The sequence below is a fragment of the Mustelus asterias genome, chromosome 21, assembly GCF_964213995.1.
Source record: "Mustelus asterias chromosome 21, sMusAst1.hap1.1, whole genome shotgun sequence".
Classification (NCBI taxonomy): Eukaryota; Metazoa; Chordata; class Chondrichthyes; order Carcharhiniformes; family Triakidae; genus Mustelus; species Mustelus asterias.
Genome location: NC_135821.1, coordinates 5,222,287 through 5,249,977, shown reverse-complemented (window position 1 = coordinate 5,249,977; position 27,691 = coordinate 5,222,287). Strand labels below are relative to the sequence as shown.

The window sequence follows — 27,691 nt, the reverse complement described above, 5'->3', positions numbered from 1 at the left end:
ATCCCCATAACCCCACATATTTACTCTGCTAATCCCCCTGACACTAAAGGGGTAATTTAGCATAGCCAATCGACCTAACCCACACATCTTTGGACTGTGGGAGGAAACTCACGCAGACACAGGAAGAATGTGCAAACTCCACACAGACAGACAGTCACCCGAGGCCGGAATTGAACCTGGGTCCCCGGCGCTGTGAGGCAGCAGGGCTAACCACTGTGCCACCCACAAGGAGAAATGGTTTCCATTGGAAGGAGGCAACCAGAGGAAGCGGATTTAAGATATTTGACAAAAGGGGAAATTGGGACTTTTTTTAAAACATGCAGCAAGGTGGAATGATCTGATATGGTTGCTCCATAAAGGGAGGTGGAAACAGTTTCACTGTATTCCTCAAAACAAAACTGATAAATATTTGAAGGGGAGCAAACACCAGAGATGCAGGGAAAGACAAACTGGATAACTCTTTGCAGAGCCCGAATAGGTTTGATGGACAGAATCATACAGCGCAGAAGAGACCCTTCGGCCCATCGAGTCTGCACCGACACATGTGAACCACCTGACCTCCCACTTAATCCCATTTACCAGCAGTTGGCCCGTAGCCTTGAATGTGCCAAGTGCTCATCCAGGTACTTTTAGAATCCCTACAGTGCAGAAGGAGGCCATTCGGCCCATCAAGTCTGCACCGACCACAATCCTACCCAGGCCCGATCCCCATAACCCCATGCATTTACCCTGCTAGTCCCCCTGACACTAAGGGGCAACTTAGCAGAGCCAATCCACCTAACCCGCACATCTTTGGACTGTGGGAGGAAACCGGAGCACCCGGAGGAAACCCACACGGACACGGGGAGAACGTGCAAACTCCACACAGACAGTGACCCAAGCCGGGAATCGAACCCGGGTCCTTGATGCTGTGAGGCAGCAGTGCCACCGTGCCGCACAAAGGACGTGAGGCAACCCGCCTCTCCCACCCTCCCAGGCAACACATTCCAGATCGTCACCACCCTCTGGGTAAAAAGGTTTTTCCTCACATTCCCCCCTCTAAACCTCCTGCCCCTCACCTTGAGCTTGTGCCTCCTCGTGACTGACCCTTCAACTAAGGGGGACAGCTTCTCCTTATCCATTCTGCCCATGTCCCTCATAATCTTGTACACCTCGATCAGGTCGCTCCTCAGTCTTCTCTGCTCCAACGAAAACAATTCAAGCCTACCCAACCTCTCCTCATAACTTAAATGTTCCATCCCAGGCAGCATCCTGGTGAACCTCCTTTGCACCCCCTCCAGTGCAATCACATCCTTCTTGTGCTGTAGCAACTTTTGATTCAGTCAGAGTACTCATCATTGGGACTTTATATTGCATTCAGTACATACTGGACATCACTGTACTTGATGAAGATACCTGGTGCTTGGTGTCAATTCTGTGTCTTGCCCAAACCAAGATTCACATGCAAACGAAAGATACCCAAATGCGTTAAGTTAATAATAAACCAGTGTCTCTCACCACGTAATTCCTCCATTGGGCGCACCCTAGTTCCTACTGTGCTGATAACGGCCCAGTCTGGTTCATAACCTGGGTCAAACATCTCCTCCTCAGTGTGACTGGCCCCATTCACAGTGGAATCCTGAAAGAGAACAGAAGAGCATGAGGGGAGAATAAGGGAAAAAAATGGGGTAGAACGGTGGCACAGTGGTTAGCACTGCTGCCTCACAGTGCCAGGGACCCGAGTTCAAATCTGGCCTTGGGTCACTGTGTGTGTGGAGTCTGCACATTCTCCCCGTGTCTGCGTGGGTTTCCTCCGGGTGCTCCGGTTTCCTCTCACAGTCCAAAGATGTGCAGGTTAGGTTGATTGGCCGTGCTAAATTGCCCCTTAGCATCAGGGTGGATTAGCAGGGTGGAGTTACGGGAATAGGGCCTGGGTGGGATTGTGGTTGGTACAGACTCAATGGGCCGAATGGCCTCCTTTGGTACTGCAGAGATTCTATGGTTCTATGAAATTAAAATCATGAGGGGACCGGACAGAGTAGACAGGGATAGACAGGAAGGTAGAGTTAAAGACCATAATCAGATCAGCCACAATTTACTGATGGTGGAACAGGCTCAAGGGGCTGAATAGTCTTCTCCTGCTCCCATTTCTTATGCTCTTATATTCAGTCCAAATCCTTGCAGCCATATACTGTACACATGGTCCTGGGAGGAGGATTACCTTCTTAGAATATAGGAATTGAGGGTGTTCTCCGCTTTCACCGATCGGGGTCCAATCCATCACAGTATCCGGACCCTGGGAAACAGAACAACAAGCCTTATAACAACTCGAAAATGTTTCACTCCAGTTTGAAAGTAAAGGCAAGCTCCACTGCTATTAGCATGCACAGAATCACAACCACCTGGAAAAGAGGCCATTCTGCCCATGCTGCTTCTTTGAAAGATCTGTCCAATTAAGTCCCCACCCCAATCTCTTCCCCTCCACTGCCATCTCCCTGAAAATTAGTTCCTGTTGCCGTGTTTGGTCATGCAAACATTGAGAGATCCTAATGATAGCAACGTTGGAATTTCCAGCCCTTCGCAGCAGAAAGGTTGCTTTGCAGCTCCTCACCTTCTCGAGAATCCGGATCACTCCGGGGATAAGCGTATCCTGGTCATTATTCCGTTTTGTGCTCGTGTGGAGAAACACTCCCTCTTTTTCAAAGGCGATCTGCGAGAGAGAATAATCATAGCCACGGTCACAGTCTGTTAAAGGGCAGCAGGGGAGGCAATGGCCTAGTGGTATTATCGCTAGACTATTAATCCAGAAACTCAGCTAATGTTCTGGGGACCCGGGTTCGAATCCTGTCACGGCAGATGGTGGAATTTGAATTCAATTTTTAAAAAATCTGGAATTAAGAATCTACTGATGACCATGGAACCATTGTCAATTGTTGGAAAAACCCATCTGGTTCACTAATGTCCTTTAGGGAAGGAAATCTGCCTTCCTTACCCAGTCTGGCCTACATGTGACCCCAGAGCCACAGCAATGTGGTTGACTCTCAACTGCTCTCCAAGGGCAACTAGGGATGGGCAATAAATGCTGGCCAGCCAGCGACGCCCATGTCCCACAGATGAATAAAAAGTAAGGACAGGCAACTTATTAAATATGTATGCACAACTTCTCACCTGGCACCTCAGGAAGCGCGGCTTCTGCTTGGCTTCAATAATTGCTTTCTGGTAATCATGTTAGTTTTGCACCAAACTATCAAATACCCACCTGCAGAAAGATGACCCGAGTGTTCTGGATTAGCAATCCAGAGGCCTACAATAATAACCCAGAGAACACAAGTTTACATCTCTCCATTGGCCCCTTTTGAGAATTTGAAAAGAAAAATACAAAATCAGGAAATTAAAAAGCTGGGAGCAGCAAAAGTGGCAATGAAACAGTAGGTTGTCGATTTAAAAAAAAACACCCAACTGCTTCACCTAGTCACTTAGGTGCATTGGCCGTGCCAAATTTTCCCTCAGTGTACCCGAACAGGCGCCAGAGTGTGGTAACGAGGGGGTTTTCAGAGTAACTTCATTGCAGTGTTAATTTAAGCCTACTTGTGACACGAATAAATAAACTTTAACTTAACTTCTGAAGGGCAATCAGGGATGGCCAACAAATGCTGGCCTTGCCCGCGATGCTCACACGCCATTGACTGAATGAAAATATACTACACTGTTTATCCAATAGAAGCAGCGTCAAATATTTCCTACACTTCTTCCCGGAGGGTGACGAGCAATGCTGAGGCATAGGTCCCCGTTCCACCCGCCAATGACCATCGTTCATGTGTGAACGATGTTTTCCATGGGGATCATCATGGGGAAATGTTTTCCATGGGGATCATCGGTGCTAACCATGTCCTCACTTGCCCTCAACAAACATGGATCCTTCGGCAGTGGTCAGGAACCTCTCCCCCCACACCCCCCCATCATTTCTCCCTCTCCCTACCCCGGGTGTAACCCCTTACGAGGGCAACTGTTGCTGCACCAATTGAGATCCAACTAACTAGAGTCATAGAGGTTTCCAGCATGGAAGCTTGTCCATGCCACCCTTTTTTTTAAACCGTTAAGCTAGTCCCAACTGCTCACGTTTAGCCCACATCCCTCTACACCCATCTTACTCATGTAACTGTCTTAATGCTTTTTAAAAGACAAAATTGTACCCGCCTCTACTACTACCTCTGGCAGCTTGTTCCAGACACTCACCACCCTCTGTGTGAACAAATTGCCCCTCTTGTATCTCTCCCCTTAAACCTATGCCCTCTAGTTTTAGACTCCCCTACCTTTGGGAGACATGGTGACAGAATGCGAGGACCTTACAGATTTGTCTCACTCAGTTTCACAGGTTGTGGCGCATTTACCCTCTGAGCAAGTGTGGCCGGCTCACGGTTGCATTGTGGATCTAAATGCAGTCAACCTGCTGAGAGGGCTGACTGAGGTGGGGTGGAACAAAACAAACGTTTGCTCTCTTGGTAACGCTGCAGATAAAATAAAGTTAAATGTGGCTGCAAAGGAAAATGGTAGAATGTGGTTCGAGTCCGAATGGTTGCTGACTTGCAGAGGAAGTTTTCCAAAGAGGGAAGAATTGCAAGTTGTAAACACCCCCCCCCCCCCCCCCCCCCCCCGAGTCACTTTCACTGAAATTTCACACTTACAAGATAAAAAAAGGGTATAGCTGGTTCACCTACTGCCATCCCAGCACGACACGATACACTGGATAAAAGCAAATTACCGAGGAAGCTGGAATCTGAAACCAAAAGAGAAAATGCTGGAAAATCTCAGCGGGTCTGGCAGCATCTGTAAGGAGAGAAAAGGGCTGACGTTTCGAGTCCAGATGACCCTTTGTTAAAGCTTTGACAAGAGTTCATCTGGACTCGAAACGTCAGCTCTTTTCTCTCCTTACAGATGATATGATACACAGTGATGCATAGTGGTTAGCACTGCTGCCTCACACGGTCACCTCAGCACCTCACTGTACCGCAAGCCCACGGATAACCTCACGATGCTCCACTTCTCCAGCTTCCACCCTAAACACGTTAAAGAAGCCATCCCCTACGGACAAGCCCTCCGTATACACAGGATCTGCTCGGATGAGGAGGATCGCAACAGACACCTCCAGACGCTGAAAGATGCCCTCATAAGAACAGGATATGGCGCTAGACTCATTGATCAACAGTTCCAACGCGCCACAGCGAAAAACCGCACCGACCTCCTCAGAAGACAAACACGGGACACAGTGGACAGAGTACCCTTCGTTGTCCAGTACTTCCCCGGAGCGGAGAAGCTACGGCATCTCCTCCGGAGCCTTCAACATGTCATTGATGAAGACGAACATCTCGCCAAGGCCATCCCCACACCCCCACTTCTTGCCTTCAAACAACCGCACAACCTCAAACAGACCATTGTCTGCAGCAAACTACCCAGCCTTCAGGAGAACAGTGACCAAGACACCACACAACCCTGCCACAGCAACCTCTGCAAGACGTGCCGGATCATCGACACAGATGCCATCATCTCACGTGAGAACACCATCCACCAGGTACACGGTACCTACTCTTGCAACTCGGCCAACGTTGTCTACCTGATACGCTGCAAGAAAGGATGTCCCGAGGCATGGTACATTGGGGAAACTATGCAGACGCTGCGACAACGGATGAATGAACACCGCTCGACAATCACCAGGCAAGACTGTTCTCTTCCTGTTGGGGAGCACTTCAGCGGTCACGGGCATTCGGCCTCTGATATTCAGGTAAGCGTTCTCCAAGGCGGCCTTCGCGACACACGACAGCGCAGAGTCGCTGAGCAGAAACTGATAGCCAAGTTCCGCACACACAAGGACGGCCTCAACCGGGATATTGGGTTTATGTCACACTATTTGTAACTCCCACAGTTGCGTGGACCTGCAGAGTTTCACTGGCTGTCTTGTCTGGAGACAATACACATCTTTTTAGCCTGTCTTGATGCTCTCTCCACTCCCATTGTTTTGTTTCTTAAAGACTGGATTAGTTGTAAGTATTCGCATTCCAACCATTATTCATGTAAATTGAGTCTGTGTCTTTATAAGTTCTGTTTGTGAACAGAATTCCCACTCACCTGAAGAAGGGGCCCAGAGCCTCGAAAGCTTGTGTGGCTTTTGCTACCAAATAAACCTGTTGGACTTTAACCTGGTGTTGTTAAACTTCTTACTGTGTTTACCCCAGTCCAACGCCGGCATCTCCACATCATGCCTCACAGCACCAGGGTTTGATTCCTGGCTTGGGTCACTGTCTGTGCGGAGTCTGCACGTTCTCCCCGTGTCTGCGTGGGTTTCCTCCCACTGTCCGAAAGACGTGCTGGTTAGGGTGCATTGGCCATGCTAAATTCTCCCTCAGTGTGCCCGAACAGGTGCCAGAGTGTGGTGACTAGGGGATTTTCACAGTAACTTCACTGCAGTGTTGATGTAAGCCTGCTTGTGACACTAATAAATAAACTTTACTTTTTAACAATCTCTGTCAATGAGTCTACACAGACCCGGACAAAATGTGAGGTAAACCCTCCCAGTGGTGGAGTGTTTTGGGAACCATAGGGGTGTCCTTGGGCTGGCATGGACAATATGGGCTGAATGGCCTCCTTCTCTGCTGCAACTTTTCTATGAATCAGAGAATAGAATAGAATCACAGAAACCCTACAGTGCAGAAAGAGGCCATTCGGCCCATCGAGTCTGCACCGACCACAATCCCACCCAGGCCCTACCCCCATATCCCTACACATTTACTTGCTAATCCCTCTAACCTATGCATCATCTCAGGACACTAAGCGGCAATTTTAGCATGGCCAATCAACCTAACCCACACATCTTTGGACATCTATGGTTCCAGGTCCAATCGCACCTGTTCTTCCTGAGTGCGTCGCATTATAAATTACTCAGATACTGAAAGAGATCCAACTCATTTGCACGAATAAGTCAGTACTATCTGTTTTCACTGTCCCCAAGCGAGCCTGTTCTATGGATTGTCCACTTTCGTTCATGGAAATACTGTTTCCACGCATCATTGGAATTCACTTCCTTCAAGCAGAGGCTGCGTTTTCTGGTTCTGGGCAAGGTGAAACAGATTGGCACGATCTACACTGAAATGTCTGTGCCACGTGTGTGGAAAAAATGGATTTCCTGGAACTAAACACACACATACAAGCTCTCAAAAGTGATGAAAGCGAAGGTCTTGGAAATGAGTTTATTGGGATCCGAATGCAAGTTGAAAACCACCCCCCCAGAGTCACTTGGGTTCAGAAGGAGGCCATTCAAGTCTGCACCAACTCTCACCCAGGGTTACTCCGTAACCCCAAATGAAGGAGATTGTCATCGACTTCAGGAAGCGTAAAGGAGAACATGCCCCTGTCTACATCAACGGGGACGAAGTAGAAAGGGTCAAGAGCTTCAAGTTTTTAGGTGTCCAGATCACCAACCACCTGTCCTGGTCCCCCCATGCTGACACTATAGTTAAGAAAACCCACCAGTGTCTCTACTTTCTCAGAACACTAAGGAAATTTGGCATGTCAGTTACGACTCTCACCAACTTTTACAGATGCACCATAGAAAGCATTCTTTCTGGTTGTATCACAGCTTGGTCTGGCTCCTGCTCTGCCTAAGACCGCAAGAAACTACAAAAGGTTGTGAATGTAGCTCAATCCATCACGCAAACCAGCCTCCCATCCATTGACTCTGTCTACACTTCCCACTGCCACGCCAAAGCAGCCAGCATAATTAAGGACCCCACGCAGCCCAGACATTCTCTCTTCTACCTTCTTCCGTCGGGAAAAAGCTACTAAAGTCTGAGATCACGTACCAACTGACTCAAGAACAGCTTCTTCCCTGCTGCCGTCAGACTTTTGAATGGACCTTCCTCATGTTAAGTTGATCTTTCTCTACACCCTAGCTAAAGTTTATTTATTTATTAGTCACATGTAAGGCTCACATTAACACTGCAATGAAGTTACTGTGAAATTCCCCTAGTTGCCACAGTCCGGCGCCTTTTCGGGTCAATGCACCTAACCAGCTATGACTGTAACACTACATTCTGCACTCTCTCTCCTTTCCTTCTCTATGAACGGTATGCTTCGTCTGTATAGCACGTAAGAAACAATACTTTTCATTGTATGTTAATACATGCAACAATAATAAATCAAATCATGTATTTACCTTCCTAAATCAACACATCTTTGGACACTGTGGGATCCTTTGAATGGTTTGTTTCAGTTAAAAGACTTCATTTGAAAGGTATTTCTGCTGACGTGACTAACTGCAAAGCTTTAAAGCTAACTTGGCCACATTTTAAAACTCAGCTGGGAATTCTGGGACGAGCTTAGAAATTGACTGCATTTGAAAATGCGATGTTAGCAGAAATGGTTCTGTTCATGAAGCAAGCAGTTCACAACCACAGCTGCAAATTGTTTCTGAAAGTTACAGACACTGCTAGTAAGTACCTGGTAATTTCATAACACAGATAAGAAGTTATATATTGTGATAACAGCTATCTATTTAATTCAGTTGAGTTCTGTGCAAGTTTTAGATCAGATCTGCACAGGGCCTGGCTGTGAAGCCAGTCTTCAACCTCTCTCTCTCCTTGTTTCTGCAGTTTTAAAATTTTAAATGATGCTCAATAAAAGAGGATTCACTTCGGACCAGTTTCGCCTACGTATGTTCTAAGAAGAGAACAGATCCTATCGACACTTAAGGGGCAATTTACCATGGCCAATCCACCTCACCTACACACATTTTGCTACAGTCGCTTTTACATCTTTGTAAAAGCTCTCACAATTTAAAAAAAAATATTGCTTTCATGCTTTCTAAAGTACTCCCAATCCTCAGATTTACTACTAATCTTTACAAAATTATAAACCCCTTCTTTTAATCTAACACAGTCCTCAAGAGAACTTAGACAGCAACAGGCCAATCATTCATTGTTTTAGAATTTTCTCTCAGTTTCTTGGAGAGCTGTGTGGCCCACAAGGGGCAAGTTGCTACTGCTGTTTAAATATTATACAGCAATTACATTTCAGGGTGACCAATTTTTCAAAAGTTCAAGGGTCAGAGGATGAAATGATGTGCTGACAAGAACCATGGGTGTTAACACCGTACGTACACTCATACTAACATTTCAGTGCAATGCCACGTATACTCGGGTTAGTTTGTCAGGTCAGTGATCAACTTTTTAAAAAATTCATTCGTGGGACATGGGCATCACTGGCCAGCATTTATTGCCCATCCCTAGTTGCCTGAGGGCAGTTGAGAATCAACCACATTGCTGTGGCTCTGGAGTCACATGTAGGCCAGACCGGGTAAGGACGGCAGATTTCTTTCCCTAAAGGGTCATTGGGGAACCAGATGGGTTTTTCCAACAATCGACAATGGTTTCATGGTCATCAGTAGATTCTTAATTCCAGATTTTTTTTATTGAATTCAAATTCTACCCTCTGCCGTGGCAGGATTCAAACCCGGGTCCCTAGAACATTAGCTGAGCTTCTGGATTAATAGTCTAGCAATAATACCACTAGGCCATTGCCCCCCCCTGTAATTATGAGTATGCTTCTTTCTGTAACTATTCATTCGAGTATACTTACCAACATATCCACAAGAACTTTCTAAAAGTCTATGCAACTACTCGTTTTCTCTCTATTACACATATACTTGTTGCTGGTGTGAATAGGTAAGCGAATGTACAATGAATGATCCTTTACAGTGTATCGGTGAGCGACAGTATTTAATTAAGTGAATATAATGCTTTGCAAGGTATACCATCCTTTTGCGCATTCCTTTACTACAATATACAATGAATAAGCGATTATCTTGTAACCCTCTGGATGTGACCCTATCCTTTATAAAATCCACAGTGCAGAAGCAGGCCATTTAGCCCACTGAGCCTGCACTGATAACAATCCCACCCAGGTCCATTCCCGCAAACCCACATAGTGACAGTCCTAGTCCTCCTGACATGAAGGGACAATTTGACATGGCCAATCAACCTAACCTGCACATCTTTGGGCTGTGGAAGGAAACCGGAGCACCCGGGGGAAACTGACGCAGACACGGGGAGAATGTGCAAACTCCACACAGACAATGACCCAAGCCGGGTCCTGGTGCTGTGAGGCAGCAGTGCTAACCACTGTGCTACCGTGCCGCCCCCTTTATGTAACACAGGAATTGTTATAAATAAGTTATTACCCTGTAATTCTCTGCAAGTGATTCCTCCTGCATTACAGTGTCTCTATACTACATGGTGTCAAGAATATTACCTTGTGACTCCCTCAAAGTGACTAGCTTTTACACTGTATCACATTGTCCTTGCACTGCAGGTATAAGGGACAAGTTATTATCTTATAACTCTCCAGACATGACCACATCCCACCTTGATCAGTGTCTCTACGGGGTATCTCAGCAGATGACTTCATCCCACACTGTACTACAGTCTCTGTATTAGAGAGAATAATGAATGAGTTATTACTTGGGACTTACTGGACATAAACACATTCGGGTGCCTCTGTACTACAGGGTATAAAGGAACCCTTGCAGATAAACTGATTCTCCCACACTTTTACAGTGTTTCTGGACCACAGAGTACAAGGAATGAGTTAGGTGACTCTCAAAACTTGAACCTATCTCATAGAGGATTCTAGTATCTCCCCACTACAGGGATTTGGCACATGAAGACATCGTCCCACATGTACCAACCGACTCAAGAGCAGCTTCTTCCCTGCTGGCATCAGACTTTTGAACAAATTTACCCCATATTAAGCTGATCTTTCTCGACATCCTAGCTATGACTGTAACACTATATTCTGCACCCTCTCCTTTCCTTCTCCCCTATGTACTCTATGAACAGTATGCTTTGTCTGTCTAACACAGAGGAAACAATACTTTTCACTGTTTCCCAATACATGTGACAATAAAAAAATCAAAATCAGTGTCTGTACTCTACTAGAGGGCATAGGGAATGAGTTTATGACCTTGTGACTCTCTGCAGATGACCACATCTGTCACTATATCCCAGTATCTCTGTGCCACGGGGTATGAGGAATAATCTAATACCTTTCGACTCTGAATATGTACATATTCTTCCACACTGTATTGCAGTGTATCTGTACTGTACAACAGGACAAAGTTATTACTTGTGACTCTCCGCATGCATCACTACCTTCCAGTGTCGCTGTGCCAGAGTATAAAGAACCTTATAACTCTCTGAATGTGTACATATTCTCCCACACTGTATTCCAATGCCTGTACTCTACTATAGGGTAAGAAGTTTAACAACACCAGGTTAAAGTCCAACAGGTTTATTTGGTAGCAAAAGCTTACTATAGGGCACAGGGAATGAGTTCTTGTGATTCTTTGCAGATGACCACATCTGTCACTATATCCCAGTGTCTCTGTGCCACAGGGGGTGAGGAATGAGTTATTACCTTACAACTCTCTGATTATGCACATATTTTCCCATTCTGTATTGCAGTGTATCTGCAGTGGACATAAGGAAGGAGTTATTACCTTGTGACTCTCCACATGTGTCACTACCTTCCAGTGTCTCTGTGCCACAGGGTATAAAGAACCTTACGACTCTGAATGTGTACATACTCTCCCACACTGCATTCCAGTGCCTGCACATTGCTACAGGGCATAGGGGATGAGTCATTACCTTGTGATTCTCCACATCTGTCCCTACATCCCAATGTCTCTGTGCCACAGGGCATAGGGAATGAGTTATTACCTTGTGACTCTCTGCAGATGACCACATCTATCACTATATCCCAGTGTCTCTGTGCCACAAGGTAAGAGGAACCAAAGGACTCTGTAAATATGTAGACGTTCTCCCAGACTGTATTCCAGTGTATCTGCACTGTACAGTGGGACTGTACTGTACTACAGGACATAAGGAAAGAGTTATTACCTTGTGACTCTCTGTAGAGGATCCCATCCTTTACTTCTACTGGCCTCAAAACAATTCTCCTTACATCATTTCCGCACCGTGCCGGTTTATTATTGGTTGCTGGTTGACTCGCCCACTTTTTTTTAGGGGAGGGGAGGGAAAAGGGAATTGTTCAGAATACCATTGGCAGCATCACAACTGCCAACTGTTGTTGTTTTTAAAAAAAATTAAATATCTAAGCTGTTCTCACCGCCTCATCTTTCAGGAGCCGGACTTGTGTGTAAAGTTCCAAGTTTAGAGTCACCCTTTTAGCTTTAGTTGGCTGAGGTCTGTGTCTTGTGACTTAATAAATGATTGTGGCCAGAACTGTGGAATGCTGTTCTTTTTTTCTAATTTTATCAAACCATTGAGCCTCTTGCAGCATTAATTAGATAGTTTTTTTTTTGGCTTCTTCTCGTGCTCAGATGTGGTGTGAAATGAACAATAAATAAAAGAAAATAAATTAAAGCTTAAAATGTCCCCCCCCTGGTCGCCATCTTTGTGAGGGGCGACAGGGGGAGGAGGGGGTTGGTCTTCAATATAAAAGGCTCCGTTCTGTTGTTCGGAGGATTCCTGATCCCTTTCTCCCCCTCTTCCTCCTCAACGCTGTGTGATCGCCGCAGATTAAAAGGTTTTTTTTACCCCCCGAAGCTGAGCTTCAGCCCGAGATCGGCCCGTTGCCAAGGCCGCCCGCCATCTTGTTGCGGGGCAAAAGCCCCACTCCGCTTCTGATCACTCGGTCACACCTCAAGGTCAGGGAGGAGAAAGGATATCTCGATGTGTGTTTGGGAGGAGAGGGTAGAAAAGCGTGTATTGACGCGGATCTCACCCCCTAAAAATAATTCTAAACCCCTCAACGGTGTGGAGGTGGGGGTAAACAAACGGTAGCCACCTTGTTGCGGGGCGTCGCCATCTTGTTGCGGGGCAAAGCCCCTCTCCGCTTCTGAGCACTCGGTCACACCTCAAGGTCGGGAAGGAGAAAGGATATCTCGGTGTCTGTGGGAAGGAGAAAGGGTATAAAGGCGTTTATTGACGCGGCTCTCTCCCTGAAAAATAATTTTGAACACCTCAATCGTGCGATTAAACAGGCGCCCGCCATCTTTGTGCGGGGCGTCGCCATCTTGTTGCGGGGCAACGTTTCTCTGGACCACTCTTCTGGTCACTCGGTCACACCTCAAGGTCGGGGAGAATAAAGGATATTTCGATGTGTGCGGCAGGAGAGAATATAAAAAAGCATTGTACTGGCGCCGTTCCCTCTCCCCGAAAAATCACTTAAAGTCCCTCAAAGGTGGGATAAACAAGTGACCGCCCTCTTTGTGCGGGGCAAAGTCTCTCCAAGGACCGCTCCTCGTTTCTCGTCACTCCAGGTGAGGGCGGAGGGGAAGGATATTTCTACATGCGGGGCGGGAGTATCGCAGCTTTTAATGGGCCTGCTTTCCTCCCGAAATATAATTTAAAGCCCGTCAACTCTGGGGGGTGGGGGGGTAAACAAATGCCCGCCATGTTTGTGCGGGGCGCCGCCATCTTGTTGCGGGGCGACGTCTCTCCCTGGGCCTCTCCTCGCTTCTGATCACACCTCAAGGTGGGGGAGGAGAAATGATATCTCCATGTGTCGGGTGTGGTCAGAGGTATAAAAGAGTTTACTGGGGCCATTCTCTCTCCCCGAAAAATCACTTAAAGCCCCTCCAGGACGGGATAAACAAACACCCGCCATATTGTTGCGGGGCGCCGCTATCTTGTTGCGGGGCAACGTCTCTCCCTAGGCCTCCTCGCTTCTGATCACACCTCAAGATGGGGTAGGAGAAATGATATCTAGATGTATCAGGTGTTGGACAGAGGTATAAACGGGGGCATTCTCTCTCCCCGAAAAATCACTTAAAGCCCCACCAGGACAGGATAAAACAAACACCCGCCATCTTGTTGCGGGGCGCCGCCATCTTTGTGCGGGGCACCGGGCGAGGACATTGCCCGATTATTATTATTTTTTGAAACGATTTCTTTTCTCGTTTTTCCTGACAGAGAATGCATAAGGTAAAAAAAAGTTGGAGCCACCCGTCCGCGTGGGGAAAGAATTAAAGCGGAGAATGGATTAAAACAAAAATAAAATTAGCGTCTGACGTATGTGCGGTGGCGTGATGACATAAGGGGGCGACGTGGTGCGTCTGCGGCTCTGGGAGGCTGTGAGGAGACACAGGTAAGCAGTCAGACTGGGGGAAGAGGGGATTCTGAATTGGGGGCTAAGAGAGTCCAGACCCCTTCCTGTCTGTGCTGGCTCCACACTCTGCTATTGCCCTGCCTCACTGCCTACCTGTTGTCCTTGTTTGGACATCCCTTCCCCCTCTCAGCTGCCTCAAGAGCTTATTCCACTGACCCTCCTCCTCTTCTCCCATGGAGGGGCTTTTCAAAGGCTTTTCCCTTTGCCCCACTCTGTCCCAGGGGCCGCACCTTGAGGCTGCTGCAATGATTTACCTGCTCCAAGTGCTTTCTGCTCTGGGGATTTAATTTCATTTATTGCTGTCACACGGATTGGGATTCAGTGTCAAGTATTGGGTTTGATTGATTGGGACTCAGTGAAAAGTATTGGGTTTGATTTATTATTGTCACGTGTATTGGGATACAGGGAAAAGTATTGGGTTTGATTTATTATTGTCACGTGTATTGGGATACAGGGAAAAGTATTGGGTTTGATTTATTATTGTCACATGTATTGGGATACAGGGAAAAGTATTGGGTTTGATTTATTATTGTCACATGTATTGGGATACAGGGAAAAGTATTGGGTTTGATTTATTGTTGTCACGTGTATTGGGATACGGTGAAATGTATTGTTTCTTGCACGCTTATACAGATAAAATCCTTCATAGAGTACATAGGGAAGAAGGAGAGGATGTAGAATATAGTGTTACAGTCATAGCTAGGGTATTTCTTGCATGCTATACATACAGTTCATGAAGTGTTGAATTGACTATTGTTACGTGTATTGGGATACAGTGAAAAGTATTATCTCTTGCATGCTATATCAAATCATAGAATCACTACAGCACCCAAGGAGGCCAGATTCCAATTCCAGCATCCACAGTATTTTGCATTTAACAAAAACAGAAAATGCTGCAAAATCTCAGCAGGTCTGACAGCATCTATGGGGAGAGAATATATCCAACATTTCGAGTCTGGATGACCCTTTGTTAGAGCTTTAATGCTTTCTCCAATGTGATTTTTTAAAAATAAAGCCTTCGCTCAGTGGGGTAGTGTGTTGTGAAGTGCTGAACTATCAAAGGTGCAGTCTTTTAGATGAGATTAAGTTTAAAGTTTATTTATTAGTGTCACAAGTAGGCTTACATTAACACTGCAATGAAGTTCCAGTAAAATCCCCGAGTCACCACACTCCGACGCCTGTTCGGGTAACACTGAGGGAGAATTTAGCTCCGCCAATGCACCAAACCAGCACGTCTTTCGGACTGTGGGAGGAAACCCACGCAGACACAGGGAGAGTGTGCAGACTCCACACAGACAGTGACCAAGCTGGGAGCTGAGCCTGGGTCCCTGGCACTGTGAGGCAGCAGTGCTAACCACTGTGCCAAGCCTTTAAGATGTGGAGATGCCAGCGTTGGACTGGGATAAGCACAGTAAGAAGTCTCACAACACCAGGTTAAAGTCCAACAGGTTTATTTGGCACTAGCTTTCGGAGTCTCAGCCTCCTTCATCAGGTGAGTTAGGACCTGTGTTCACAAACACTCACTCACCTGATGAAGGAGCCTGAGACTCCGAAAGCCAGTGCCAAATAAACCTGTTGGACTTTAACCTGGTGTTGTGAGACTTCTTACTGTTACCAAGCTGTTAAACCAAAACTCCGTGTGCTCTGCCACGTGAAAAGTCCCATTGGACTGTTTTGAACAACGACGGGGAAGTTAACATTGTTGCTTCTCATAGAATCATAGAGTCATAGAGGTTTACAGCATGGAAGCAGGCCCTTCAGCCCAACTTGTCCATGCCATCTTTTTTTAAAACTCCTAAGCTAGGGGGAGGTAGTGGAAGCGGATACGGTAGTGACTTTTAAGGGGCGTCTTGACAAGTACATGAATAGGATGGCAATAGAGGAATATGGTCCCCGGAAGGGTAGGGGTTTTAGTTGAGTCGGGCAGCATGGTCGGTGCAGGCTTGGAGGGCCGAAGGGCCTGTTCCTGTGCTGTAATTTTCTTTGTTCTTTAGTCCCAATTGCCCGCATTTGGCCTATATCCCTCTACACCCATCTTACCGATGTAACTGTCTAAATGCTTTTTAAAAGACAAAATTGTACCCGCCTCTACTACTACCTCTGGCAGCTTGTTCCAGGCACTCACCACCCTCTGTGAAAGCATTGCCCCTCTGGACACTTCTGTATCTTTCCCCTCTCACCTTAAACCTATGCCCCCTCCCTTTGGGAAAAGATATTGACTATCTCGCTGATCTATGCTGCTCATTATTTTATAGACTTCTATAAGATCATCCCTAAGCTTCCCACGCTCCAGGGGAAAAAGTCCCAATCTATCCAGCCTCTCCTTACAACTCGAACCATCAAGTCCCGGTAGCATCCTAGTAAATCTTTTGGTCAATATTTATCCCTCAAAGTCACAAAATTATCAAATTGATATGAATGGCACAGTGGTTAGCGTTGCTACCTCACAGCGCCGGGGGGGGGGGGGGGGGGGGGGGTGTGTGCCCAATGCAAGTATTTGTCCCGTTCCTCACCTCATAGAATCCCTACAGTGCAGGAGGAGGCCATTTGGCCCATTTGAGCCTGCACCAACCACAGTCCCACCCAGCCCTTATCTCTGTAACCCCACATATTTACCCTGCTAATCCCCCTGACACTCAGGGGCAATGTAGCATAGCCAATCCACCTAACCTGCACATTTTCTGGGAGTGTGGAAGGAAACTGGGGAGCATGTGCAGACTCCACACAGACAGTGACCCAAGCCGGGAATCGAACCCAGGTCCCTGGCGCTGTGAGGCAGCAGTGCTAACCCACTGTGCCGCCCTGAGTCATAAGCTGTCATAATAAAAGCAAATACGCTGGATTAAATCTGGCAGCGTCTGTGGAGAGAGAAACAGAGTTAACGTTTCGAGTCCGGATGAATCCTTCATGAGCCATGATTGGGTTCCACTCAGACTGAGCACGTGATCAGTGCCCGTTTCAATGCAGCCCTAAGGCAGTATATCTCTGTGGGTGCTGTCTTTGTTAAACTGATGCCCTGTCTATCTGCTCATGAGGATCATCTTGTCCTAATGTAGCAAAGTTCTCCTCAAGTCTAGAACTGCCAAAGCTTTCGTAAGTTAAAAGAGAGTCATGGAAACAGGCCCTTTGGCCCAACTTGTCCATGCCACCCAGTTTTTACCACCAAGCTAGTCTCAATTGCCTGCGTTTGGCCCATATCCCTCTGTCCCCATCTTACCCATGTAACTATCTAAATGCTTTTTAAAAGACAAAATTGTACCCGCCTCTACTACTACCTCTGGCAGCTCGTTCCAGACACTCCCCATCCTCTGAGTGAAAAAATTGCCCCTCTGGACCCTTTTGTACCTCTCCCCTCTCACCGTAAACCTATGCCCTCTAGTTTTAGACTCCTCTACCTTTGGGAAAAGATATTGACTATCTAGCTGATCTGCGCCCCTCATTATTTTATAGACATTGATAAGATCAGCCCTCAGCCTCCTACGCTCCAGGGAAAAACGTCCCAGCCTCTCCTTATAACTCAAACCATCAAGTCCCGGTAGCATCCTAGTAAATATTTTCTGCACTCTTTCTCGTTTAATAATATCCTTTCTATAATAGGGTGAACAGAACTGTACACAGTATTCCAAGTGTGGCTTTACCAATGTCTTGTGCACCTTCAACAAGACGTCCCAACTCCTGTATTCAATATTCTGTAAGAAGTTTAACAACACCAGGTTAAAGTCCAACAGGTTTATTTGGTAGCAAAAGCCACACAAGCTTTCGGAGCTCCAAGCCCCTTCTTCAGGTGAGGGGCTTGGAGCTCCGAAAGCTTGTGTGGCTTTTGCTACCAAATAAACCTGTTGGACTTTAACCTGGTGTTGTTAAACTTCTTACTGTATTTACCCCAGTCCAACGCCGGCATCTCCACATCTTCAATATTCTGACCAATGAAAGCAGGCATGCTGAATGCCTCCTTCACCACCCTGTCACCAACTTGCATTTTTGTAGTGCCTTTTCAGGGCATCTTTGTAGCCGATGAAGCACTTTTAAAGTGTAATCATATAATCCCAATAGTGCCGAAGAAGGCCACTCAGCCCATCGAGTCTGCACCAACTCAGCATTGTACCCAGGCTCACACCCCAACCTGCTGGATCCCCGTAACCTCTAATCCGCCATAGCTGCACTAAAGGGCAATTCAGCATGGCCAATCCACCTAACCTGCACGTCTTTGGAGTGTGGGAGGGAGCTGGAGGAAACCCATGCGGACACGTGGAGAACGTGCAGACTCCACACAGACAGTGACCCAAGGCCGGAATTGAACCTGGGTCCCTGGCATTGTGAGGCAGCAGTGCTAACCACTGTGCCAAGGATGTAGGAAATGGGCCAGCCACGCTCCCAGAAACAGCAATGATCAGGTTTTGGCAATGTTGGTTGAAGGATAAATAATGACCAGAATATTAGGGAGAATTCTCTTTTCTGTCGACTTTATAGGATGCTTTGCATCCAAACGGCAAGGACAGCCTTGGTTTAACATTTGTCTGAAATACTGCATCGTCAACAGTGCAGCACTCCACTCGCTCTGTACTGCTCAGGGATTGCTGCCTCTGACTAGGGACCTGTAACTGGCCACCCAGTGAGCCAAGGTTTAACATGTATGAATACAGCTTTGTTCGACATGGTATTTGGCAGTATATTATGTCTTGGGGTGGTTATGTAGATGATTTTTTTATTCAAAAAAAAACTCGCCCAATAATTACTTCTGAATTGTGGTTGGAAGATGAAAGCTTCATCGCCTTTTGAGAGGTATCTTTGTTTTCTAAGTAGTCCTTTTGACTTTCTCTCTCCTTTCCCCACCTCTGGCGAACAAACTGTGCTGCCATTTTGCCTTGCAACTGGTGTTGTGTTGACTATTTTTGGATGTTTAAGTGGCATGGTGACAGTGGTTAGCACTGCTACCTCATTGCCAGGGACCCGGGTTCAATTCTAACTGTGAGTCACTGACTGTGTGGAGTTTGCACGTTTTAAAAATTTATTTATTAGCATCACAAGTAGGCCTACATTAATACTCCTGCACTGTAGGGATTCTATGGCTGACTATTCACAGCTGAGTTGAGAATTCTGTCGAGTGTCTCCTAACTGGAAGCTGAAGTGGGATTAGAGCTTTGTACACTCAGTGTTACAGCACGGACCAGGCCATTTGGCCCACCTTGGGTCTCTCGTCATAGTTTATGTTTCGCACAGGGCCCTCTAGCCCCGGATCACGAAACCCCATCAATATCAGTAACACTGCAATGAAGTTGCTGTGAAAATCCCCTAGTCACATTCCGGTGCCTGTTGGGGTACACTGAGGGAGAATTTGGCATGGCCAATGCCCCCTAACCAGCACATCTTTTGAAGGAGGAAACCGGTGCACCCGGAGAAAACCCACGCAGACACGGGGAGAACATGCAGACTCCACACAGACAGTGGCCCACGCTGGGAATCGAACCTGGGTCCCTGATGCTGTGAGGCAAGAGTGCTAACCACTGGGTTACCTCCGGGTGCTCCGCTTTCCTCCCACATTCCAAAGATGTGCGGGTTAGGTGGATTGGCCATGCTAATTGGTGTCAGGTGATTTGCAGGCTAAATATGTGGGGTTACGGGGATAGGGCCTGGCTGGGATTGTTGCCAGTGCGGGCTCTGCAGTATAGGAATTCTATGTTGGTTCCAAAAGGACAATGTGGTGCAAGCAATATGGTCTTCTGAAGAGGTGGCCTTCCTCTACACAAATGTAACCACCTGTGCTATGAAACCAACCTGTGGGTGGTATAACATTTGGGACCAGCTAATGGGATAGGAACAGAGGCTGATGCCTGATACTTGTGTGAGGGCTTTGTGAAAAGTGTGGGCTAATCGGACAGTCTTTCATATAATTAACAGGAGCATGGTAGGTTGTGTAACATTTGATGAATGTTCATGTCCTGATATTAATGGGGTTACTTGATCCGGGGCTGGAGGGGCCTGTGCGAAACATAAACTATGATGAGAGACCAAGGTGGGCCAAATGGCCTGGTCCGTGCTGGGTGTACAAAGCTCTAATCCCACTTCAGCTTCCAGTTAGGAGGCACTCGACAGAATTCTCAACTCAGAGCTGTGAATAGTCAACCATGGAATCATAGAATCCCTACAGTGCAGAAGGAGGCCATTCAGCCCATTGTGTGTGCACCGACCACAATCCCACCCAGCCCCTATTCCTGTAACCCCACACATTTACCCTGCTAGTCCCCCTGACACTAAGGAGCAATTTAGCATGGCCAATCCACCTAACCCGCACATCTTTGGACTGTAGGAGGAAACCGGAGCACCCGGAGGAAACCCACACAGACAAGGGGAGATCGTGCAAACTCCGCACAGACAGTGACCCAAGGCCAGAATTGAACCTGGGTCCCTGGTGCTGTGATGCCGCAGTGCCAACCACTGTGCCACCGTGCTGCCCTGTAAAATTGGGTATATTCAAGTCTGATTATAAACTTGGGAATTGAGGAGAATTTGGGAAAAGTAACCAGGGAGCTTTCTTGATATGTAAAAGTATTTGGGCAGAAAGTTCTGGAGATTAGACATAACCACCAGTGGGGAGCTAGCAAAGGGTGGGTTGGAATATGAGAGGGGTGTTTGACATGTTGACTAAAAAGATGGACATCGCCTTTTAATGACTGCAGATGTCGCAATATGTTTCGCTGCCAATAAGGTGCTATTTTGGAGTGTAGCCACTTGTAATATAGGAATTAGGAACAGAAGTCGGCAAATTCAGCCCTTCGAGCCTGCTCTGCCATTCATGGCTGATCTCATGTGGTCTCAAATCCACCTCCCCACCTGTTCCCCATGTCCCCTTATCCCTTTTTAAATTAGAAATATATCCATCTCCTTCTTGAAACCATTCAATGATTCAGACTCCACCGCGCTTTGGGACAGCGAGTTCCACAAGAGAAGTAGTTCCTCCTCCTCTCAGTTTTAAATCTACTGCCTCTCAGCCTATACCTGTGACCTCTTGTTTGAGATTGCAATATAAGGGAATGTATTAGCCAGCTGTGCACAGCAAGACCCCACACAAAAATAAATACGAGATGTTCTGTTTTTTTTTGGAATAAGGGATAAATATTGGCCAGGGCTCCTGGGACAATACAGCCTTCTTTGAAATAGTGACCGTGGGATTTTGTTTTCTTGTTTAACTGAGACAGCTGGAAAAGCAGCACCTCTGAAAGTGCAACACACCCTTGGTACTGCATGGGGCTTGAACCCGTACCCTATTGACTCGGTGGCAAGACCAACTGAGCCACAGCTGACACGTCAATAGGAGTGGGGAATGCTGCAAAGTAGTTCCGGGATTGATCACATCATGAACCAGCCTCCCAACCATTGACTCTGTCTACACTTCCCGCTGCCTCGGCAAAGCAGCCCAGCCTAACTAAGGTCCCCACGCGCCCCAGACATGCACTCTTCCACCTTCTTCCATTGGGGGAAAAAGATACAAAAGGCTGAGGTCACGTACCAACCCGCTCAAGAACAGCTTCTTCCCTGCTGCCATCAGACCCTTGAATGGACCTACTTTGCATTAAGTTGATCTTTCTCTACACCCTAGCTATGACTGTAACACTACATTCTGCACCCTCTCCTTTCCTTCTCTATGAACGGTATGCTTTGTCTGTATACCGCGCAAGAAACAATATTTTCACTATACCCAATACATGTGGCAATAAATCAAATCAACCGCTTCCTTTATCTCACCCACTGTGGGCGAGTTAACCATTGGCACCCTATATCTCCAGGAAGTCTCTTCCTCAATTCCTCAATGGGCGGCACGGTAGCACAGTGGTTAGCACTGCTGCTTCACAGCTCCAGGGACCTGGATTCGATTCCCGGCTTGGGTCACTGTCTGTGTGGAATTTGCACATTCTCCTCGTGTCTGCGTGGGTTTCCTCCGGGTGCTCCGGTTTCCTCCCACAGTCCAAAGATGTGCGGGTTAGGTTGATTGGCCATGCTAAAATTGCCCCTTAGTGTCCTGAGATGCGTAGGTTAGAGGGATTAGTGGGTAAAATATGTAGGGATATGGGGGTAGGGCCTGGGTGGGATTCTGGTCGGTGCAGACTCGATGGGCTGAATGGCCTCTTTCTGTACTGTAGGGATTCTATGATTTCTATTCTATGATTCACTCCCTCCCGGCTTCAGTTTGCTGGGGGGAGGGGGGATACACAATCCAAAGCAGTTTGTAATTGAGCTGTCTGCAGCTTTACAATGCTCGTCCTCCTATTCAAATCCCTCCACGTCCTGTCTTCGTAACCTCCTGCAATGTGCATCCACCCACTTCAACTCGCCATTGGTGGCCATGGCTTCAGCTACCTGGGGCTGAAGTTCTGGAATTCCCTCCCTGAAGTTCTCTGCCTCTCCTACTCCTCAAGGCCTTGATCGAGTTTTCGGTTCCTGTGCTGATATTTCCTTCTGTGGCGTGGTGTTAAAGTCTCAAAGAATCCCTGCAGTGCAGGAGGAGGCCATTCAGCCCATTGAACCTGCACCGACAACAATCCCACCCAGGCCCTATCCCCGTAACCCCATGTGTTTAAAGTTTATTTATTCATGTCACAAGTTGGCTTACATTAACACTGCAATGAAGTTACTGTGAAAGTCCTCTAGTCACCACACTCTGGCGCCTGTTCGGATACACTGAGGGAGAATTTAGCATGGCCAATGCACCTAACCAGCACGTTATTTGGACTTACTCTGCTAATTCCCCTGACACTGAAGGCCAATTTGGGCGGCACAGTTGCTAAGTCGACACTTGGTGTCAGCAGGATTAGCAGGCTAAATATGTGGGATTATGAGGATAAGGCCTGGATGGGGTTGTTATTGGTGCAGGCTCGCAGGGCCAAATGGCCTCCTTCTGTACTGGTAGGGATTCTATGAATTTAGCATGGTCAATCCATCTAACCTGTCCATCTTCAGAGTGTGGGAAGAAACCGGAGCGCCCAGAAGAAACCCACGCAGACACGGTGAGAATGAGCAGACTCCACACACACACACACACACACACACACACGCACACGGTGACCCAAGCCGGGAATCGAACCTGGGTCCCTGTGAGGCAGCAGTGCTAAACGCTGATTGTCTTGCCTGATAATGCTGCAGTTAAATCCTTTAAGAAGTTTAACAACACCAGGTTAAAGTCCAACAGGTTTATTTGGTAGCAAAAGCCGCACAAGCTTTCGGAGCTCCAAGCCCCTTCTTCAGGTGAGTGGGAATTCTGTTCACAAACAGAGCTTATAAAGACACAAACTCAATTTACATGAATAATGGTTGGAATGCGAATACTTACAGCTAATCAAGTCTTTAAGATATAAACAACGTGAGTGGAGAGAGCATCAAGACAGGCTAAAAAGATGTGTATTGTCTCCATCCTTTGGCATGTTTTACTTTGCAATGGTGCTATATAAATGCAAATCTAATATGGAAATGAGAGCAGTACTATGTTTCCTGTAAATGTTGGAGCTGATATTCTGCTGAGCGTTTAAATTGTTGATCGGTATAAAAGGGCATTGTTTTCTGGGGGTTTGTCCAAGAGCTTTATTCTGTCTCCCCTGCCAAGAATGCAATTTTTGTGTTTGCTCTGGTGTTGACAGCTGTCTGGTACCTTTGTCCAAGTGTTCGTCATGCGTATCTGTGTCTGCTGAGAAAGTGAATCTTGGACAGCGACACAGTTGAACCAAGTCCTGTTTCTTTATCTTCCCCACTCCCTTGCACTTGTTTTTATATTTGATCAGCATTGGAAGGCAGGAGGTTTGCTCCCGAGTTTGAAGTGTCGCAAGTAGGCTTACGTTAACACCACAAATGAAGTCACTGTGAAAATCCCCTAGTCGTCACACTCCAGTGCCTGTCAAATAAACCTGTTGGACTTTAACCTGGTGTTGTTAAACTTCTTACTGTGTTTGGGTCTACAGAGGGAGAATTAGGGGCGGCACGGTAGCACAGTGGTTAGCACTGGTGCTTCACAGCTCCAGGGATCTGGGTTCGATTCCCAGCTTGGGTCACTGTCTGTGTGGAGTTTGCACATTCTCCTCGTGTCTGCGTGGGTTTCCTCCGGGAGCTCCGGTTTCCTCCCACAGTCCAAAGATGTGCGGGTCAGGTTAATTGGCCATGCTAAAAATTGCCCTTAGTGTCCTGAGATGCATAGGTTAGAGGGATTAATTGGGAAAATATGTAGCGATATGGGAGTAGGGCCTGGGTGGGATTGTGGTCGGTGCAGACTCGATGGGCCGAATGGCCTCTTTCTGTACTGTAGGGTTTCTATGATCTTCTATGAATTTAGCATGGCCAATGCGTCTAACCACCACGTCTTTCGGACTGTGGGAGAAAACCGGAGCAGACACCGGGAGCACATTCAGACTCCGCACAGAGAGTGACCCAAGCCGGGAATCGAACCTGGGTCCCTGACGCTCTGAGGCAGCAGTGCTAACCACTGTGCCATTCAGCCAAAGTGCACTTCCAGCCAGAGTTAGCAATCCTGAGCTGGGATTAGGGGTAATTTATTGGCTTGGTAGGTGACCGGCTGACGGACAGAAGACAGAGGTCAGGATAAATGGCGAGAAGTAACTAGCGGGGTCAAACAAAGAAAATTACAGCACAGGAACAGGCCCTTCGGCCCTCCAAAGTCTGCACCGACCATGCTGCCCGATTTAACTAAAACCCCCTACCCTTCCAGGAACCATATCCCTCTATTCCCATCCTGTTCATGTACTTGTCAAGACGCCCCTTAAAAGTCACTACCATATCCGCTTCCACTACCTTCCCCTGGCAACGAGTTCCAGGTACCCACTATTCTCTGTGTAAAAGGCCTGCCTCGTACATCTCCTTTAAACCTATGTCCTTGGAGCCCCAGCTATTTACAATTTATATTAATGACTTGGATACAGGGATAGAAGGCTCTATAGCCAAATTTGCACATGACACAAAAATAGGCGGGACTGTAAGTTGCAATGAGAAAATAAGAACTTTACAAATGGATATAGATAGGTTAGGAGAATGGGCCAAAACGTGGCAGATGGAGTTTAACGTGGATAAGTGTGAGGTCATGCATGAAAAATGGGAAGGTGACTCATTATCTAAATGGGGAGAGACTTCGGGGTGCCCCAGTGCAGAAAGATCTGGGTGTCCTCGTTCATTAGTCACTGAAAACTAGCAGCAGGTACAGCAGATAATAAAGAAAGCGAGTGGAATGTTGGCATTTATAGCTAAAGGAATAGAATATAAAGGTAAGGAAGTATTGTTGCAACTATGCAAGGCATTGGTGTAGTGCAGTATAGGCCGGCCTACACTGAATATTGTTATTCAGCCGGCTTACACTGTCTGTGCTTATCCTTTGACACTCTTGATTACCTGTTAGTGGCGGGCTATTGTCACTCCCTATATATTCTGTGCCTGAGCACCTCGTTCCACTTCACCTGACAAAGGGGCAGCGCTCTGAAAGCTTGTGATTTCAAATAAACCTGTTGGACTGGTGTCGTGTGACCTCTCATCTTGTCCACCCCAGTCCAACACTGGCATCTCCACATCCTATCTGAGGAAGGATGTTCTTGCTATGGAGGGAGTGCAGAAGGTTTACCAGACTGATTCCTGGGATGGTGGGACTGGTGTATGAGGAGAGTGGGTGGGTTAGGATCGCATTGATTGGAGTTGAGAATGAGGGGGGGGGGAAGCTCCTAGAACCCTATAAAATTCTAACAGGAAAGAAGTAGAGTTTATTTATTAGTGTCACAAGTAAAGCTTACATTAACACTGCAATGAAGTTGCTGTGAAATTCCCCTCGTCGCCACACTCGGGTACCTGTTCGGGTCAATGGAAACTGGAGCACCCGGGGGAAACCCATGCAGACATGGTGAGAACGTGCAAATTCCACACAGACAGTGACGCAAGCTGGTAATCAAACCCAGGTCCCTGGCGCTGTGAGGCAGCAGTGCTAACCATTGCGCTACTGTCGCCCAATTAGACAGGGTGGATGCAGGAAGGATGTTCCGATGGTGGAGGTATCTAGTGGTCACTGTCTAAGGATAAGGGATAAACCTTTTAGGACTGAGGTGAGGAGAAAGTTCTTCACCCAGAGAGTGGTGGATCTGGGGAATTCACTCCCACAGAAAGTAGAGGCCAGAGCGCACACTACTTGGGGGGGAAAAATGGATCAAAGAATATGAGGGGGACAGGGGGCATGATCATAATCTAGGAGCATACTTGAAGGGCTGAATGGCCTATTCCTCTTTTATTTTCTATGTTTGAAGAGGGCTGTAGTGCTCCTAAAGGGGTGGGCACTGGTATGTTAGAGGGGCACGTAAAACAATTGATGGTTGGTCAGGAGGATAGGAGCATTCTTGTGCTATTTGTGGGTCGCACTGTTGTCTCTTGAATCAGAACATTCTCTCTTCCACCACCTTCCATCGGGAAAAAGATACAAAAGTCTGAGGTTGCATACCAACCGACTCAGAACAGCTTCTTCCCTGCTGCCATCAGACTTTTGAATGGACCTACTTTGCATTAAGTTGGTCTTTCTCTACATTCTAGCTATGACTGTAACACATTCTACACTCTCTCCTTTCCTTCTCTATGAATGGCATGCTTTGCCTGTATAGCGCGCAAGAAACAATACTTTGCACTGTATCCCAATACATGTGACAATAATAAATCAAACGTTTGTGGGTTCAAGTTTCACTCCAGAGACTTCTGCACAACAAAATGCAGATGAACACAGCAGCACTGAGGGGGGGGGTTAAAGTGAACTGTCTTTTGATGAGACTTTAAACAGAAACGCTACCTGCCCCCTGAGGCACAACGCAAGTGCTGCCATGTTATTCCGAGGAGAGTTCTCCCCAAGAGTCCTGACCAATTCTTGTATCTCAACCACCCTCGTGTGAAAGCCAGACTATCTGGTCATTGTCACATTGCTGCTGTATATATGAGGTTTGTGAAGAGTGGCGGCAACTCAAGTACTAGAGTGGCTGTAAAGCGCTTTGGGGTATTGGCGAACGGTGCCATGGAATTGGAAGGTTGTCTTTTTCTTCACTCCGGTTTGTTAAAGATTGTTTGTGAAAAGTAAGGAGTTCCTAAATCTCTCTCAGCCTTCGAATTGTTGTGTCTGATCCCTCTGGCCTGCTTGAACTTGATCCCCCTGGCTGACTATAAGTTTGTTCCCACGCTTGTATAAGCAATCTTTTGTTCACGAAGCCTATATGTCCCACTTGCCGTGAGTGTGTGCTATTTTTAAGTGGCACTAGTGTTGAATTTAATCATTTATCTTGCTGCTCACAACTTGTGTGATGTTAACCTGAAGGTAACCTGTTCCACTGTGTGAAAGGATCTCTGATTAGTACCTGACCTGTTGAAAAGTGGTCGCCCCGAGATACCACTGCATTGTTCCTGCCATTAAGGCTTCACCTGTCTCGTGACCTGCCCATCTCCCCTAGCTCTCACCTGTTGGCTCTATTTTCTCTCTCTGCAGATGCTGCCAGACCTGCTGAGTTTTTCCAGCATTTTCTGCTTC

General features: G+C 47.0%; 2 protein-coding genes across 5 annotated transcripts in view; one reads left to right on the top strand and one right to left on the bottom strand.

The window, feature by feature from the left end:
- Positions 1-13,279, bottom strand: part of tbc1d17 (TBC1 domain family, member 17) — a 60,830-nt gene extending 47,551 nt beyond the window's left edge. Inside the window, exons 1-4 of one of the 2 annotated variants that reach the window (XM_078237337.1) lie at positions 11,925-13,279; positions 2,591-2,689; positions 2,201-2,275; positions 1,498-1,618 (exon numbers count right to left, since the gene is read on the bottom strand). In XM_078237337.1, the coding sequence (XP_078093463.1) occupies positions 1,498-1,618; positions 2,201-2,275; positions 2,591-2,689; positions 11,925-11,951 (322 nt within the window). In that variant the 5' untranslated portion in view covers positions 11,952-13,279. Of the gene's footprint in view, positions 1-1,497; positions 1,619-2,200; positions 2,276-2,590; positions 2,690-4,664; positions 4,732-11,924 lie in introns of those variants that run through there. The other variant, XM_078237336.1, reaches the window with a different exon arrangement.
- Positions 13,280-13,972: 693 nt separating this feature from the next.
- Positions 13,973-27,691, top strand: part of akt1s1 (AKT1 substrate 1 (proline-rich)) — a 47,289-nt gene continuing 33,570 nt past the window's right edge. For 2 of the 3 annotated variants that reach the window (XR_013500386.1, XM_078237371.1), the window contains exon 1: positions 13,973-14,136. The gene's annotated coding sequence lies outside the window, so the exon portion shown is untranslated. Of the gene's footprint in view, positions 14,137-23,133; positions 23,160-27,691 lie in introns of those variants that run through there. The other variant, XM_078237372.1, reaches the window with a different exon arrangement.